Source organism: Leptonychotes weddellii, chromosome 1, assembly GCF_054177405.1.
Source record: "Leptonychotes weddellii isolate Sample4059 chromosome 1, ASM5417740v2, whole genome shotgun sequence".
Classification (NCBI taxonomy): domain Eukaryota; kingdom Metazoa; phylum Chordata; class Mammalia; order Carnivora; family Phocidae; genus Leptonychotes; species Leptonychotes weddellii.
Genome location: NC_138369.1, coordinates 14,048,494 through 14,066,507, shown reverse-complemented (window position 1 = coordinate 14,066,507; position 18,014 = coordinate 14,048,494). Strand labels below are relative to the sequence as shown.

Here is an 18,014-nt window from a genome sequence, read left to right as displayed (position 1 = left end):
TAACTTTCCTCTACCAAAAAATTCACCTTATGAAAAAGTAACAACCAGTTTAAACGGAGGGCTGAGTGATGCCAACTCCTGTCGCAATGTGACAACCGGTCCACGAAGCACACTTGGAGAAGCGCTGCAGCTCAGTGAAACCCTGCAGAGGGGGCCGGTGAGGTACGTACAAGACTGGACACGCATGTTTGACACGGAACAAAGAGAACAACCCAAACTGCCCATCCAGTAACAGACAAACAGATGATTAAAGTGGGTTACAATCACACAACAGCCTATTTCACAGCAGTGGAAATAAATGAACTGTGCTGACCTGGACAACGTAACTACATGGATGTGCCCTGAACACCTAAGAGTGAGTAAAACAGTTCAGAAGTCTAAATAAACCATGTTTGATAAAGTTTAAAAACAAACAAAATTACACCTAACATATTCAGTACGTCTTTCTTTGTGATAAAAGTCACTTAGAAAAAAAAAAAAGTCACTTAGAAAGCAGTATTATTTAGGATTCTCAGTGCTGGCGGTTAGAAAGTGAGAAGATAAAGGAGAAACAGAGATGAACGTTACTGGTAATGCTCTAATTCTTAGTTCAGATGAAATATGCAGCATGCATTAAGACACATTAAGATAGGGGCGTCTGGGTGGCTCAGTTGGTTAAGCCGCTGCCTTCGGCTCAGGTCATGATCCCAGGGTCCTGGGATCGAGCCCCGCATCGGGCTCCCTGCTCAGCAGGGAGTCTGCTTCTCCCTCTCCCTCTGCCTGCCGCTCTCCTTGCTTGTGCTCTGTGTGTGTCAAACACATAAATAAAATCTTAAAAAAAAAAAAAAAAAGACACATTAAGATATAAAAATGAAGAAATCTGAACAAAAACCAAATACAGATGGAGTTTAAAAAAAAAACCCTAACTTCACAAGTTACTGTTAACTGAATGGGCCTTAGGCCACCTTTGCTGAGTCAGCTTAATTACAGAGTAAGTATTATGTGGGAGGAATGCCATGTTTTTTTTAAAAAGATAATCTGCTTTTAAATGATGACCCACAACCTATAGTTCCACATTCTAAAGAGATCACACACTCACTCTATTACAAGGCAAGTCACATTTGATATTAACTTTTAATTAGCTATGAGTCCATGATGAATAGTTACATGATATTAATACCTATTCATATGATGATGGTACAGTTAAAGAGGAGAAACCTGTGGCCAGTGCTCAGCCCTTTAATGAGATGTCTATTAAGAGTTAATTAGGAGTTGTGTGTTCCTCAAGATGCCATGTGGAGGAGTATGTAAAGTGGTTTCTATCCTACAAAACATTTTTTCAAGCTGCTTTTAGACATCTTCTTGGAAAAAGAAACACAAAACAACAGCTTTTCTTTGGTCTGAATTCTGGTTGGAAGTGTAAACGCTTAAGAGGCTGCAGCCCTTCCCATATGCCATGTTGTCTTTTTGATGTCATATAAATTAGACGGTTCAGAATCCTTCCCTACAAATGTGTGGTCTGACCCATGTCTGTGGAGATAAATGAAGAAGATACTAGAATGAACAACAACAAAAAAAAAGTTACGCCAAACATACAAAGGAGGAGAAAGTACAAAATCCTTGGACACATAACTGAGCTATGAGAAGAATGCCTGGTCAGCCAGGGGAAAATATCAGCATCATGGCTCACAGTCAGACCTTATCTGGAGAACAGGGCTCTGCAAAGGGCAGAGAGTAGCTATTCTCAGCTTTGCAGGCTGCGTGAGTCTTAGCTGCCACGACTCAGTTCTGCCACAGCAGGGTAAGATCAGCCGTTAAAGCAGCCTGGGACTGGAGGAGTGTGGCTGTGTTTCAATTAAACTTTACAGACACTGAAACGTGAATGTCCTATAATTTTTATGTGTCACAACATAGTATTCTTCGTTTGATTTTTTCCAACCATTTAAAAATGTAAAAACTATTCTTATATATTCTGGGCTAAATAAAAGGAGGGGACAACCTGGACTTTGTCTAGGAACCAAAATTTCCTAGCCCCTGCTCTAGAAGAAGTAGATGAGTTCTGGATCCAGACTGTCTACGTTCAAATCCTGTCCCTGAATTTACCAGCCGAAGTGACCGTGGGCAAGCTACTTAGCTGACAGATGCCTCAGTCTGCTTATCTACAAAAGGAGAATGATAGTACCCTACTTGGTAAGTGCAATGCTAACGATTAAATGAATTATTTCATGCAAAATGCTAATAACTGGCTCGTAATAAGTGCTCAACAATATTAATGTTATTAGCAAATTCAGTTGACTGGACCCAAGTCCTATCTCTCTACTAACATGAGCTCTTGCCATGGCCGTTGGCATTGCCTCAGTGATACCTACAGAGGGCTCTCATTCTGCCCTGAACGTCCAAAGGTCCTTCCCAATTTGATAGGCCACCTGTGACTTTTCCTCTCCATGTGACTTTTGACTTTCCTTTAAAGGGCCCATTGTAAATCACCTGCCCTTGTCCCATTCTCTTAAAATGTTACTAATGGGTCAGAGATAGCTGACCGATCTGATTGACTAGGGGTCAGCAACTACAGCCCTGCTGCCTATTTTTGTAAATACAATTTCATTACAACGCAGCCACACTCATTTGTTTAAAGAGGGTCTATGGTTGCTTTTGCACTACACAAAGGCAGAGCTGAGCAGTTATGACAGAGACTGTCCAGTATGCAGAAGCCTGAAATTTTTATCATGTGGCTCTTTACAGAAAATGTTTGTTGAACCTTGTGATAGAAAATTCATGCTGTGACAGTCCTGCTTATGAATACAGATACTGCGGAGATCTCTAACTCTTAAGGTTTTAACTTTAATGTTGGGAATTGTGGGACAATGACAAACCAGGGATGTGACCAAAACCCAGGAGAATGGCTACCAAGGTGGTGAGATTCTAGAGTGGCCCCATTGATCCTTGACTCATGGTTTTCATGTCCTTGTACACTCCCCTTCCCCTGAGTGTTAGCAGCATCTGTGACTTGTTTCTAGACAACAGAATAAGGGAAAGGTGATGGGACGTTCATTTATACAAAGCCCTGTCTTCACTACACTCACTCTAGAGACTTTCCTTGTGGGCTTGACGCAGCAAGCTGCCATAGTGGGAAGTGTGGATGGTGAAGAACAGTGGGTGGCCTCTGGTAGTTGAGGGCAGCTTCCAGCTAACAGCCAGCAAGGAGCTGGAGCCTTCAGTTCTACAAATAGAAATAAATTAATTCTGACAACAGGAGTGAACATGGAGGTGGATTCCTCAGTAGATGAGAACACAACCCAGCCACCACCTTGAGGGCAGCCTCGTGATATCCTAATCAGAGGACCCTATTAGGCTACATACAAACTTCTGACTCACAGAAGCAGTGAGACAATAAATATATCCAATTTTAAGCCACCAACTTTGTGGTAATTGACTATGTAGCAACAGATAACTATCTATACACCTACTGGACTTTTGAATGAATCTCAACCAAGGCTGAGAGGCAAATTAGCTGGCATCCACGAGATAACATCTTCAGAGACTAGAAACAGGAAATGCTCTGTCTCCCACAGATGCAACACTGATCCCCCAACTGACACCAGGCCTCCACCTCCACATTTGCCCCCATGCCCCCAAACCTACTTTAGCTGTGTGTCTCTTTCACTCTTCTTAGAGAGGTGAGCTTCTATCTCCTCCCACCCACCAGGCCAGAACACTGTCCTCCATGGGCACCGCACCTTCCTCCTAGCTTCTGCAACCAAGTGCTTTTCAGTATAGTGATAACAGTGCCAGCAAAACCAGAAGGAGGTGATCTAGAAACCATCCCCTAAGAGCTGGAAGAACTGGGAAAGGTAGCTTGGAGGAGAGAACAAAATGCTTGCAAAAATAATAAAGTGGGTTATAAATAAGTAATGATGCTTCCTGGAAAAGAACTATGATATGCGGTGGGAACTCTTCCATTTCCTGCATATCATCTGTAAACTGTCTGCAGGGACTTTCTAAAACAGACTGAATCCTGTTATTTCTCTTTCCTGGCGACTTGTTGATTTCCACAAGGTAAAAGCCCTTCAGAATCACCTCCCCCCCACCCCCGCCAAAACACACACATCTATTACAGCTGCACTTGGCCACAGTACCTGCTCCCCACACCTGGTACTATCTCCAGAATATGCCACACATGTTCATCCTTTTTTCCTTATTCTTTAAAAGATTATCTCCTCTGTGAAACCAAGCATAACTGTTTCCTTCACATGTGCCTCTATCTATAACCGTATTTGTCTTTTGTCTTCCTCCCTCCCTTCCTTCTTTTCTGCCCACCTTTCCTACCTACGTCTTATAATGTCTCCCCACCCTAACTGAGTATTCCTCAAGGACAAGTGTTTAATTCAGTAATTCACAAAGTGTGGTTCAGGTACCACCCCTACCCTCTGTGACAGAAACGTCCCCAGGGTCAAAACTAATTTTATAACAACACAAAGATGTTATTTGCCTTTCCACTCTCCTCTCCCCCAAGTGTGCAGTGTGGCTTTCCAGAGGCTGCATGACGCATGATGAAGTCAGCTACAGGAACGTGCACCTGTGTATTGTTTTGGTTTAAAAGTTTCTGTTTTAATTTCAGATACAGTAAGTATCAACAGATATAATTCAAATAAATTAAAGCACTTTGGGTTCCTCATTATTTTTAAAGAGCATAAAGAAGTCCTGAGACCAAAAAAGTTTGAGAACTGCTAGTCCAATAATTTGTGTCTTTTCAGGAACAGAGAACAGAGTAAGGCCCATGTCAGGAACTCACTTAACACTTTGGGAAATGGACCATATCATTCCCTGTAGTACAGTTCAAGCGTTCTGCAGAGCTGCCAATATACAGTCCCAGCCTGCACCACCCTCTGTGACTCTGCTCCCATCTAGCTGTGCATCTCATCTCTCCATGTCCTTATCTGAACTCTGGGTTGCAGCTAAGCTGGTTGGTGTCCCACCCTCTCTGCACAACCCTCCGTTACCATCTCTGTGCCTCTGTTCACATTGTTCTGCAGAACCAAATACTTGCTCCAATCTGGCTCAGTGACATCCTAAACCTCCTTTTCATCGTTCAGCTCAAATCCTTTCTTTGTGAAATCTTCCTCAGTCTAAACTTACATGACCCTTTGTGCTAACTCTTACAGCACTTCCCATACCCAGTCCTCCTTGAACAATTAATACTATGTATATCTATGCTTCACTATGTCTCCAATCCTTGAACACTGAATTACTAATAGAAGGTATTGCTTTTTTAAAAATATTTATTTATTTATTTATTTATTTGAGAGAGTGTGTGCAAGCGAGATGAGGGCAGATGGAGAGGGAGAAGGACAGAAGCAGACTCCCTGCTGAGCATGGGACTCCATCTCATGACCCTGGGATCGAGACCTGGGCTGAAATCAAGAGTTGGATGCTTGGGGCGCCTGGGTGGCTCAGTCGTTAAGCATCTGCCTTCGGCTCAGGTCATGATCCCAGGGTCCTGGGATCGAGCCCCGCGTCAGGCTCCCTGCTCCGCGGGAAGCCTGCTTCTCCCTCTCCCCCTGCTTGTGTTCCCTCTCTCGCTGTGTCTCTCTGTCAAATAAATAAATAAAATCTTAAAAAAAAAAAAAAAAAGAGTTGGATGCTTAACCAAGACTGAGACACCCAGGTGCCCTGAATAGAGGGTATTACTTATGTCTTACACATAGTAGCCCATAACAAGAGATCTCTATCAAGTAAACAAAAGGCCTAATTTGATAAAGGTCCCCAAAAGGCATTACATAATTATATTATATAATGGAAGCCAATTTCTTCCTAAAAATATGTATTCTACCATTTAATATATATAGGTCATTAGGCAAGTCACTTAAATCCCAGCCAGCATTAGCCAGTCCTCAGAGGTTAAAATGTGCAATTATGAGCTGCTTAGAAAAGTGACTCTATCCTTCTCTGCCTCTTGAAATCTAAGAGCTCTTCAAATAGAATATTGACAAAGAGAAGAGAGAAGCCACTCTATATAAGTCCCATTTTAAATACTGTTCCACTGTTTGCTTAGGTTCACCAGCCTAGCATGTTTTCACACATGGTGTTCTAGAAGTGCCTGATTTTTAAAATGTTATGGAAATCCTCGTGATGAGAAGAATGAAGCTATTATAAGCGATGAACAGTATCTGAGGCAAGAACTGGAACAGTCACTTCTGGGCTTCCTGTTCTTAGAAAGTGACCCTTTCAACATTATTATCAGGATGCTCTTCTTAATCTCCTGAAGGACTAGAGACTAGTTTTTAACCTTCCTGAAAACTAGAAGTGATTAATTGGGCTCTTCTACACAGAGCTGGGACAAATGGCTCAAGATACACTCTTTGCAGTCCCATATTCCACAGGGTATTAAGGAGCTCAGTGGACAATCCACTCATTAACATAAAAGAATCTTCTCTGAACATTCTACTTGTGATTCAATAGCCCTAGAGCATGTTACACAGTCAACTGTAAGGAATAAGCATCGATTAACTTAATCTTTCAAACTTCTCTAAACCAAAATTAAGATACAGACAGTAAATTTACTCAGAGGCAAAAAATTAAATAAAACTAATACTTGAGATCAGGAAATACAAATGGGGGTTACAATAAATAAGTCTTCGACAGACCCTTGAATATGCATGTACGTTCCAATTCCCTGGGGAAGGAAGGGCTGCCGGCCTCCAAAGGGACTAAGATGCACCATACTGTGATAGTTATATAGGAGAATGTCCTTATTCCTGTAAGATGATGCATGCTGAACTGTCTAGGGTGCAAAGACTCATGATGTTTACAACTTACTTTGAAATAGTTCACCAAAATCAAAATAAAAATCATTCATTTAGGATTGCTAGATAGACAGATAGATACAGCAAAGTTGAACCTACATCTCACTGTGCTATCCTATCGGTATTTTCAGTATGTTTGACTACAAGTGAACAGATTATCAGAAAGACTGTTTTGTTTAGTCTCCAGGTCAAGTAAAGAAAAATTTAACAAGTGTTTAATAAAAGCTTTTGTGATACAGCAAAAAAAAATTACTTTGATATTCAAATATATTACATAAAGTTCTCTGAAAAATAAATCAATTTAACAACTCCTAGACGGGTGATGTTCTCAACCTAATAGAATGAGTTTTAAAAATATAGGCACTCCTGACACTCTTTTGGTCAAACCCCACCCCCGCCAAAGGCTCCATCTCACCCAGAGTAAAAATTAAAACTTTACAATGGCCCATAAGCCTCTCATCATCTCCCATGACCGCCTCTACCATGCAATCCAGCTACTTGTCCATGATCTCCCCTTGCCATTCCTCAACTGTGCCAGGCAGCTCCTGTCTAGGGGCCTGTACAATGGTTGCTCCCAATGCCTACGGCACTCTGATCTTAGATGTCTGATGACTCCTTCCTTTGCCTCATTTACATCTTTGCTCAAATGTCGCTTTCTTGGTAACATATTCCCTGACCTTTGAAAATTGCAATTCCATACACTTCACGCTTATCTTCCTAATCCTGCTTTAATTTTCACCATACCACTTACCAGCCAACATACTCTTTCTACATATTTATATTTAATTTACACAATCTAAGTTTTATGTATCACATATTTCATCTTCCACCTTGAAAATATACTATACAATCTGTGCAGGCAGGGATTTTGGTCTGTTTTGGTCACCAGTACCCTAGCACCTAAGACACAATGAAATGACACGGTAACACATTTACAGTCTTATTTATCCCTAGGAGTTAAAAGAAAAAAGAAAAAAAAAAAGTCTAGTTTAAGACTGACCTCCCATTCAAGAATGCTTATGTGGTATAGGCTCGTACACTGAATCACTCTAAATTTTGGCGTGGGTTTCTAAGCCCTTGATCTCGTAGAGATGAATCATCCAGTTGTTCTCCCTGGTACATTTGCCTGTCTCCTTATGTAGCTCCTATAGATTTTCAAGAGGACCTGGGTCTCTTCTACTATATATCCCATAGGATATAAGGCAGGACAGTACAATGGAGCTAAGGTCTTAAATGATCCTTGTTCACTGAATGAAAAATACAGACATACCAACACATTTTTACTTCTGGCAGCATGCTACAATAAAAAGAGGTTGAGCTTTAGGACCAGAGATTTAGGTTCAAAATTTAAACCAGATTCTCACAAGCCTATGTAACCCGGTAAAACTTAGTTTCCTTGGTTTTGCAATAAAAACAAAGCCACTTCCTCCAAAGGATTACCCAGGAAAAACACTTCAAAGGACCAGTCAGAAAACCCCTATATAACATGTCACAAAGAAATGCTGATTTCCAGCGACTTCTGAAAAATGTTTAAAAATTCTTTTCATTTCTTTTCTTAACTTCCCTCACCGTCCCTTATAACCAGGCAAATAAAACCTGGTAATATTTTTAGTTAAATGCAAGAGGTCTCAAATATCAGTATTTTTTCTATTCCCAGAATGGTCTCTGGCCAAACAGAAACAAAAAACCATACAGATTTAGAGAAGTCAGTACATACTGGTGAACGACTAGAATTAAAGAGGATGAAATGACAAGCCCCTTCTGAGAAGTGAGCACTCATTTCCTCAAGAATTCCTAGAAGTCTCCTAAAATGAAAATAAGAGGTGCTTCAGATTTTACCAAACACTCCCCACATTCTAAAACCCACAATGAAAAGTTAGATAGGTCAATGAGAGAAACCCAAGAGGAGTCCTGTATTTCACAAGGAAACTTATTTTTTCCTGTATTATCATTTTACCATTGTTAATACATATAAGTTAACACGGACAACATAGTAAATTAAGCATCACAATAAAAAGTATGTGAACTTCCCATTCAAGTACAGTATTTTGATAAGGAAAATCCTACATCATTCTATTTCAAATCAGTAGCACTATTTTGCTATATCAAGTGTCAGTTTAAATGTAAAATCGAGGGGCGCCTGGGTGGCTCAGTCGTTAAGCGTCTGCCTTCAGCTCAGGTCATGATCCCAGGGTCCTGGGATGGAGCCCCGCATCGGGCTCCTGGCGGGGAGCCTGCTTCTCCCTCTCCCACTCCCCCTGCTTGTGTTCCCTCTCTTGCTGTGTCTCTCTCTGTCAAATAAATAAAATCTTAAAACTAAATAAATAAATAAATGTAAAATCGATACCTCCTTCCCTTGAACTCCCTATTTGGAAGGTGGCTCACAAGGAAAGGAGGTACACTGTTGCCTTCACATCACTATTTTGCTGAGCCAATTCCACAGCAAGAACCATATGCTGTCTCCTAATTTATTCTATCAGTCACAGCCCAACATAAATCCCATTAACTATCACAGGCCAGCATTTTACAACTCATTCCAAAATATTCACATTATACTGGTATTTTCCTTTGCCCTTATTAAATGGTAAAAGGACCCAAATTCTGTTGCTGCAACTACTGAGTATCCACTGCACTGGGTTTTCTGATAGGCTATTTCCAGCTACTATGAATGAAGCTTACTTTCCATGCCATTCAAAGATTCATGTCCTGCCGCCTCCAGTGCTTCCTGCAGCAGTCAGATCCAAGCTTTGCACAATGCGGAAACCATACATTCACTACTGAGTCAGAAAAAGGACCCCACACAGACTAAAGTTGCTAGATTTTGTTTTTGTCCTGCTAAATTAGAAATGGCTAAGTTTGCAACCTGTTTCTTAACCCCTGATGCTCTATGGTATCACCTACCAAAATTTTAAAAAACAGATTTACATGTAGAAACTTGCCCCTGATTTTGCCAAGTACAGAAACTTCTTTGAATCAAACTAAGAAGGTAGTGCCAACCCTTTTCAATTCCATGACCACAGGGAACCAAAGACCCTGCAAAATGAACCAAAACCACAAAAAGCAGAGGAAAGTAAGACATTTCCCAGGCATTCAATAGGCCCAGGCTTCCCCTGCCTGAGCTGGGCACTGCCTGGTGGTGCAGAATCAATAAAAAGCAAGACAGATGTGGCTGGGCTTGCTAATTTGGGGATCCATCTAAGACAGAAAAATAAGTGAGTTTTCAAACTAACAAATACTCTGTTAAGAACAGGTCAATAATTTGCTCTGAGGGCTAAAAGTGAGAGGTTTGATTAACCTGTTCCCAGATATATCTGCAAAATGAAACTGCTAGATTGACACTTTTAAGAAACCAGAGGCAACAACAGGGGTAGGACCTGTGCAACCTAATGGGAATCAGAAGGTTTTGTGCTTGAAGAGACTCACTGGTATCTACTCAAACCACCCAGAACAGAGCACCAGGAGGTCAGACAGTATCATCTGTACAGTACTGCCTGGCAGTTTTACTTTTTACTTCACATGCCCTTTATTCTAGAAGAATAAATGAAAGAGACAAAAATAAAATGACTGCAGTTGAAGCATAGTTAATAAACTGTATACAACTTAGAGATGAAATTAGGCAAGGTGACAGCAAGAAATCTTTAGCTTGAGTTATTCATCAGAAATTATTTCATAATGAAAAGAAAAAATTAATGAACAATGTAAGAAATGTTGGGAATACACTACTGATAATTGTATATAAAATATTTTACCCTGGTGTGAAAATTAGCCTCTTTTAACATATAGCAACACTTGCCATTTGAGAAGCCAGGTATTGCTTATGAAGCTGCTCCTAAAATTTTACTCCTCTTCATAATAAATTAAATAAAAATAACCAAAAGTCCTTAACAGCAAAAAATGTCATCTGTCCAATATCACAAACTAACATAACTATACAGTACGTTATAGAGAGTACCTAACCATCACTTTCATGCCACACATGACAGAACTCAGAGCTAATGAAGGCAAATAGCTTTTGAAAGTGCTATAGCTATACAGGGCAGACCCAAAGGTACAAACTAAGTCTGCAAAATCCTAAAATCCAACAAAAAAATATGCTGTCTATAAGACACCTATCTTAGATCCAAAGACACAGATTGAAGAGTAAATTAATGGAAAAAAGATATTCCATGCAAACACAGTAACCAAAAGAGAGCTGGAGTGGTATGTTAATATGAGATAGAATAGACTTTTAGGCAAAAAAAGGTTAAAGAGAAAACGGAAGATGTTATATAATGATAAAAAGGCCAATCCCTGAGAGAGACAGAACAATTATAAAGATGTATGCAACTAACAAAATACATGAAGCAAAACCAGACAGAACTGAAGGAAGAAATATAGATAGTTCAACAATAATAGTTGGAAATTTCAAGACGTCACTTTCAGTGAAGAATGACAGACAACTTGAACAACACTATAAACCAGCCAGACCAAACATACACAGACGGTGCCATTCAACAATAGAATACAAAAGGAATACTCGCCAGGCTAATATATTAGACAACAAAACAAGTCTCAATAAATTTTAAAAGATAGAAACCACACAAATTACCTTTTCTGAATACAATGGAATGAAATTAGAAATTGGTAACAGAAGAAAATCTAAAAAAAATCACTAATTGGTATATACTAAACAACACACTCTTAAAACCACCCATGGGTCAAAGAAGAAACCAAAAGGGAAATTATAAAATACTTTGAGAAGAATGAAATCAAAAATAAAATATGTCTAAACTTACAGAACACAGTAAAAGGAGTACTGAGAGGGAAATTTATATAGCTATAGAATAAAGAAGAAAGATCTCAAATCAATTTCCCATCCTCCAAAGTAAGGAAATATTAAAATGCGGAGCAAACTTAGGGGCACCTGGGTGGCTCAGCTCGTTGAGCATCTGACTCTTGATTTCGGCTCAGGTCATGATCTCTGCTCAGATCGTGATCTCAGGGTCGTGGAATCGAGCCCCACGGTGGACTCCATGCTCAGCGGGCAATGTGCTTGAGATTCTTTCCCTCTCCTTTCCCTACGTCCCAACCTCCCTCTCTAAAATAAATCTTAAAAAAAAAAAAAAAAGGTAAAAAAAGCAAACTTAACCAACAACAAGCAAAAGGAAAGAATAAAGATTACAGTGGAGATAACTTAAAGAGAACAGAAAAACAACAGAATCACTGAAATCCAAAGTTGGTAAAACTGATAAGTCTTTATCTAGATTGATGAAGGAAAAAAAAAAGAGTGGACCAAATTACTAAAATCAGGAATGAAAATGGGGACATTACTACCAACCTTATAGAAATAAAAAGGAATTTGTAAAAAGACATTACAAACTTTTTTAAAAAAATAACTTTACTGAGATATAATTCGTATACCATACAACCAACCCATTAAAAGAGTACAACTGGATATTCACAGATACATGCAACCATTACCACAGTAAATTTTAAAACCTTTCGATTATCTCAAACAGAAACCCCATACTCTTTCGCTATCATCCCCTTTTGCCTGTTCCTCCTAGCCCTAAGCAACCATTTATCTACTTTCTATCTCTATAAATCTGCCTGTTCATGATATTTCATATAACTGGAATTAAATAATATATTGTCTCTTCTGTTTTTTTCTCCCCACCTACCATGTTTTCAAGGATGATCCATGAGGTCCCATATGTCAGTACTTCATTCCATTTTATGATTGAATAATATTCCCATTGTAATACCACCTTGTTTATCCATTCAGCAGCTGATAGACATTTGAGTTGTTTCCACTTTTGGTTGTTATGATTTGTGTGTCTTTGTGTGTGTGGCACCAACAAATGAGACAATGTACATGAAATGGACAAATTTCTAGAAAGATATGCACACTACCAAAACTGACTCAAAGAGAAATAGAAAACATAAATAGACTTGGAACAACTAAACAGATTAAACCAGTTCTTAAAAAAACATTAAAAATCAGGACTTGATGGCTTCCTATGTGAATTCCAGCAAACATTTATAGAAGAATGAGCATAGGGCAACCCTCTCAGGTCCCCTCCCTCCTCGGGAGCTTTGTACTATCACTTTGCTATCACTCAATAAACCTTGCTTTGCTGCCCACCACTCTGTCTGGTCCACCTCTCCATTCTTCAAAGCCCCATGACCAAGAATCGCAGGCACCGACAGAGAAAAAAATCCAGTAACACCCATGCTTTAATAAAACCATCATTTGCATGGAAGGAAGGAAGGAAGAATAAGCATCAATAATTTTCAAACTCTTCAAAAAAATAAAGAACAATTCCTAACTCATTCTTAGAGGTCAGTTAAACAGATAAAGTTATCACAAAAAATGAAAAGTACTAAACAAATGTCCCTTATGAATACAGATGCAAAAATCCTCAACAAAATACTAGAAGCAAACTAAATCCAAGAGAGTATTATGTGGAATATTCCCATAATCAATCAAGTGGGATTTATCCCAGAACTGCAAAAGTGGTTCCACAGGCAAGAATCAATTAATACAACATATTTAAAGAAAAAAGTAAAAACACTACATGGTCATCTCAATTGATATAGAAAAAGCAGCTGGCAAACTGCAACACCTTTTCAGGATAAAAACATTCAACAAATTATGTATAGAGGGAATTTCCCTAAACTTGGTAAAAGAAATGTAGGAAAATCCAACAGCTAACATCATACTTAATAATGAAATGCTTTCCCCTTAAGAACAGGAAAATAATTTTACTTACAAAAGCATTCAAAAGAGTAAAATACAAAGGAATAAATTTAACTAAAGGAAATGTAAAACAGGTGCCAAGAACTGCAAGACTAAAAACTTCAACACAATGCTTAAATTAAGGAAGATCTAAATAAATGGAAAGACATCCTGTGTTCAAGGATTGAAAGACTTCATATTGTTAAGACGGCAATACTCCCCAAATTGAATGAAAATGAAAACCACTTCACAAACACTCCAGTTGCATATTTTTTAAAAGCGGGGGTTGGGGGGACAAGTGTTGGTGAGGATGTGGAAGTCAGAACATTCATACGTTGCTGGTGAAAACATAAAATGGTAGAACCACTACAGAAAACAGTTGACTAGTTTCTCTAAAAGCTAAACATAAAATTACCAGTTGATCCAGTAATCCCACTCCTAGGTACAGAGAATCGAAAAACCTACGTTCACACAACATCCTGTACCTCAATGTTCATAGCAGCATTATTCAAAATAATGAAAAAATGGAAACAATATAAATATACGTGAACTGATGAATGGATAAGTAAAATGTGGTGTATCCACTGAAAGAGTATTATTCAGCACAGAAAGGAATGAAGTAGTGATTTTATATGACAAACGGATGACCTTTGAAAACCTTATGCTAAGTGAAAGAAGTCAGACACAAAAGCCCACGTATTGTATGATTCTATTTATAGGAAATGTAAATAGGCAAATCCATAGAGACAGAAAGCAGATTAGTGGTTACCAGGGCTGAGGAGAGAAGAAATGGGAAATATTTGCTTAATTGCTACGGAATTATCTTTTGGGGTGATCAAAGTGTTCTGGAGTTAGTGGTGATGGATGCACAACACTGTCAATGTACTAGAAGCTACTAGACTGTATACCTTTAAGTGATTAAAACAGAGAATTTTATATGAATTTTACCTCAATTAAAAACAAAAAAACAACGAACTTAAACCTACCCAGCAACATACAAATTAAAATAATCAGAAGTCCTTCCAGTATTCCTATATTCACATGCTCAAAACCTAGATCTAAAAACAGGCATCACAGGGCACCTGGCTGGCTCAGTCGGTGGAGTGTGTGACTCTTGATCTCGGGGTCTTGATTTTGAGCCCCAGTTGGGTGTAGAGATTACTTAAATAAATAAATAAATCTTAAAAACTGGCATCAGATACTTCACAATTGTGATGTTATTAACAGCTCTCAGACAACCTTTAAATTCTATCTACCATAAAAGGAAGGGATAAGAGAAAAAAAAAATCATATACTAATCTTAAGGGACAAGTTGTTACTAATCATTGTTCTTACTTTTTTTTTTTAAAGATTTTATTTATTTATTTGACAGAGAAAGACACAGAGAGAGGGAACACAAGCAGGGGGAGTGGGAGAGGGAGAAGCAGGCTTCCCGCTGAGCAGGGAGCCCGATGCGGGGCTTGATCCCAGGATCCTGGGATCATGACCTGAGCTGAAGGCAGACGCTTAACGACTGAGCCACCCAGGTGCCCCCATTGTTCTTACTTTTAAGTGCAAACAAACCCAATTATTTTAGCAAGCTGATAGGAAAATACAACATCTGTTAGCCCTGTCCTTGGGGACAGCCATAACTCACCAAGTTTCTCTGGCTCATCAGGTCCTGTGCCTGCAATGCAGCTGCTCTCCAGGCCATAGGTGGGATCCACTTTCCCAGAAGCCCGTGCTGCTTCTTGCACTTTCTTGACATGAGCTTCGACCAGTTCCAGTGGCACTTCCTCTCGGACCCGAGAAAACTCCTCTGTTCAAGAATAAAAATGGAATAGTGTGACCTGGTTTTGCACAAATATGTGCTTTAATGTAAATCAGGAAATCCAACACATTAGGGTCTTGCATAGTGACTTTTCTGGGGACTCAGTCTTATTTATCCCAGCAAAACAAGAACGCCAAATGAGACAGTCATGTACACTAATGAAATTCTATGATTCTATGTTTTAACTTACATGTCGCAGTACTTTGCTGTATGAACAGAGATTTCTAAATTTCCATTAGTAACAATCAAAATTTCTGCCCAAACTTAATCTAACTCTGCAGGCTAGATTGATAATAAAGCAAACAAGGATTAAACAACCAGAAATCCAAGAAAGGGTTTTACAGTCTGAGAAAGTTCTAATTATAATAAAATCAAACAATGTTAAATTGTTCTTTTGCTAGTTAGGTCAAAGTCAAATGAATCACAAAATATACCACAAAAATTCTGTTTTGCCCCTCCAATGCTTAATAAATGCTCTTAATTTTAAAAACTATTATATTTTAGGGGTGCCTGGGTAGCTTAGTTGGTTGGGCCTCTGACTTCGGCTCAGGTCATGATCTCAGAGCCTTGGGATCGAGCCCCGAGTCAGGCTCCCAGCTCAATATGGAGTATGCTTCTCCCTCTCCCCTGCAACGCCCCGCTTGTGCATGCATTCTCTCAAATAAATAAATAAAATCTTAAAAAAAGATTATAATACTTTTAAATATAACATAAAGGGGTAATGTCTGATTTTCTGCTATATAACTGAAATGAACATAGCAGCTGGTAACACTTAAATCTGAAACAACTTGTATATGAAGGAAAGTACTAAACCATTATCCGAAACTATGTTGGCAACATGGTTCAGGAAAGTCCATACCCAATGCTGCTTTTGCTGCAGCAGATGCCACGCGAGGGTCCACCACTGATGCCAAAAAAGCAACAGTGCTCATGACTGGGTTTCCTGACTGACTGAAAGGGACAGGCTGGTAGGCCAGGGGCCCCAGGGAAGCATCCGAATTCTCAAGGTATGGGTCCTCAATAGGAAGCCTCAGAAAGTGGAGGATGCATTCATCCTGAGTACGACTTCCAACATGCTCTGACACTTTGTTCCAATCATCCTTATACATCTCCAGAGCCTACAACAGAAAAAAACCAGGAGCTTTAGTATCAGGTAATAAGGAACTAATATGTAACAATATCAGAAGCCTGTGACTGTTCTTTAGATGGGTTTTTAAAAAAATAATGAAAATGATTATACAGTCCATAAGAAAATAGGGAGATCTGATTGCTTTCCTAATTATATTAAATCTCAATCGGCAAAATAAATAAATAAAAAGCGTACGTATATAAAAGGAAGAATAACTGTCTTTCATTAATACACACAATTGTTTATATAGAAAACCCAAAGAAATGTACAAAAAGATACTAAAACTAAAAGGTTTAGCAAAGTCACAGGACAGACGGACAGACGTGGAATAGAAAAACTCAATTTTATTTCAATGAAAAGTTTTATGTTGGAAAAAAAGTATTTAAAATACAACAAAAATGAAATACCTAGGAATAAATATAATAAAGAATGTGTAAGATCAACATGCTGGAAAACATAAAGCACTCTGAGAGAAACTAAAGATCTAAATAAATTAAGAACTAACCATGTTCATCCATCAGCAGTCTCAATATTAGATGTCAACTCTCTCCACACTGAATAACAGGTTCAACACAATCCCATTCAAACTCCAAGCCTTTTTTGTTAGAAATTAAGAAACTGGTACTAAAATTTATAAAGTGTATAAATTTCCAATTTAAATATTCATAATTTGTCAGAGAAAAATGCTGAAAAACTTTCAAAAAAAAGTAAAAGCAGTGTCCAAGGGGGAGACGAACAGAATGTTATGAAGAAAATCAAGGAATTAATTGGAGAAAAAGAATGTATTCAGTAGTTGATTAAAGTTGCTATTCCTACATGATTCTCAACCAGGGGCAATTCTGCCTCCTTGGGGACATTTTTGGGGAGGTGCTACTGGCATCTAGTGGGTAGAGGCCCGGATGCTGTTGAACACTGTACAGTGCACATAAGAAGAGCCACCACAACAAAAATCTGGCCCAAATGTGGATTGCAGGAGGCTGAAAAATCCTGCTCTAGAGCCTGATTTGCTGATCTACACTGTGAGATGAGCTTGTGAGATGGTTCTTTCCACGTTTATTAAGTAAATTCTTAAACTCAGGGCTCCAACTGCTGCCCCAGGCTTGCCTTCTTGCTGGAGTGGTAGAGGACTCCTCAAAACCCACACCAGCAGATGGTCTTATTCATTAAATCCCTTGAATGACAACGTTAATTCTGGGCTTCCTCTGGATAGCCAGTGGCCTCAGGTAGTTCTAGAAGGAATTACTTAGAAAAAAGACCTAGATTGTAACAAAAAAGAAAATCAATCTCTCTCCTTAGGGTCCCTGGGGCCAGAAACATATAACTGGGGCTATCTTATGTTTCCGATTATGGGGAGATTTTCTTGGGATACTCTACCATAGTCTTTTCAAACGAACTTATTAAAAAATTTTTCTTCCTTTATTTTCCTCAGCCAGAGTAAAATAAGAAAGTCCAGAAAGTTTTTTCCAGAATACAGCTAAGAAACCCTTTGATATGCAAAATTCAGGAAAGAGTCAGTGTCCAGAAAAGCGCAAGGCTGGGAAAGTGAAGATCCAAGCCTGAGCACTGATGGTAGCG

General features: G+C 39.0%; 1 protein-coding gene across 1 annotated transcript in view; it reads right to left on the bottom strand.

The window, feature by feature from the left end:
• Positions 1 to 18,014, bottom strand: part of SMARCC1 (SWI/SNF related BAF chromatin remodeling complex subunit C1) — a 136,069-nt gene that overhangs the window by 51,900 nt on the left and 66,155 nt on the right. The window contains exons 16-17 of the mRNA XM_081805583.1: positions 16,170 to 16,428; positions 15,137 to 15,298 (exon numbers count right to left, since the gene is read on the bottom strand). Of these exons, the coding sequence (XP_081661709.1) occupies positions 15,137 to 15,298; positions 16,170 to 16,428 (421 nt within the window). The remainder of the gene's footprint in view (positions 1 to 15,136; positions 15,299 to 16,169; positions 16,429 to 18,014) is intronic.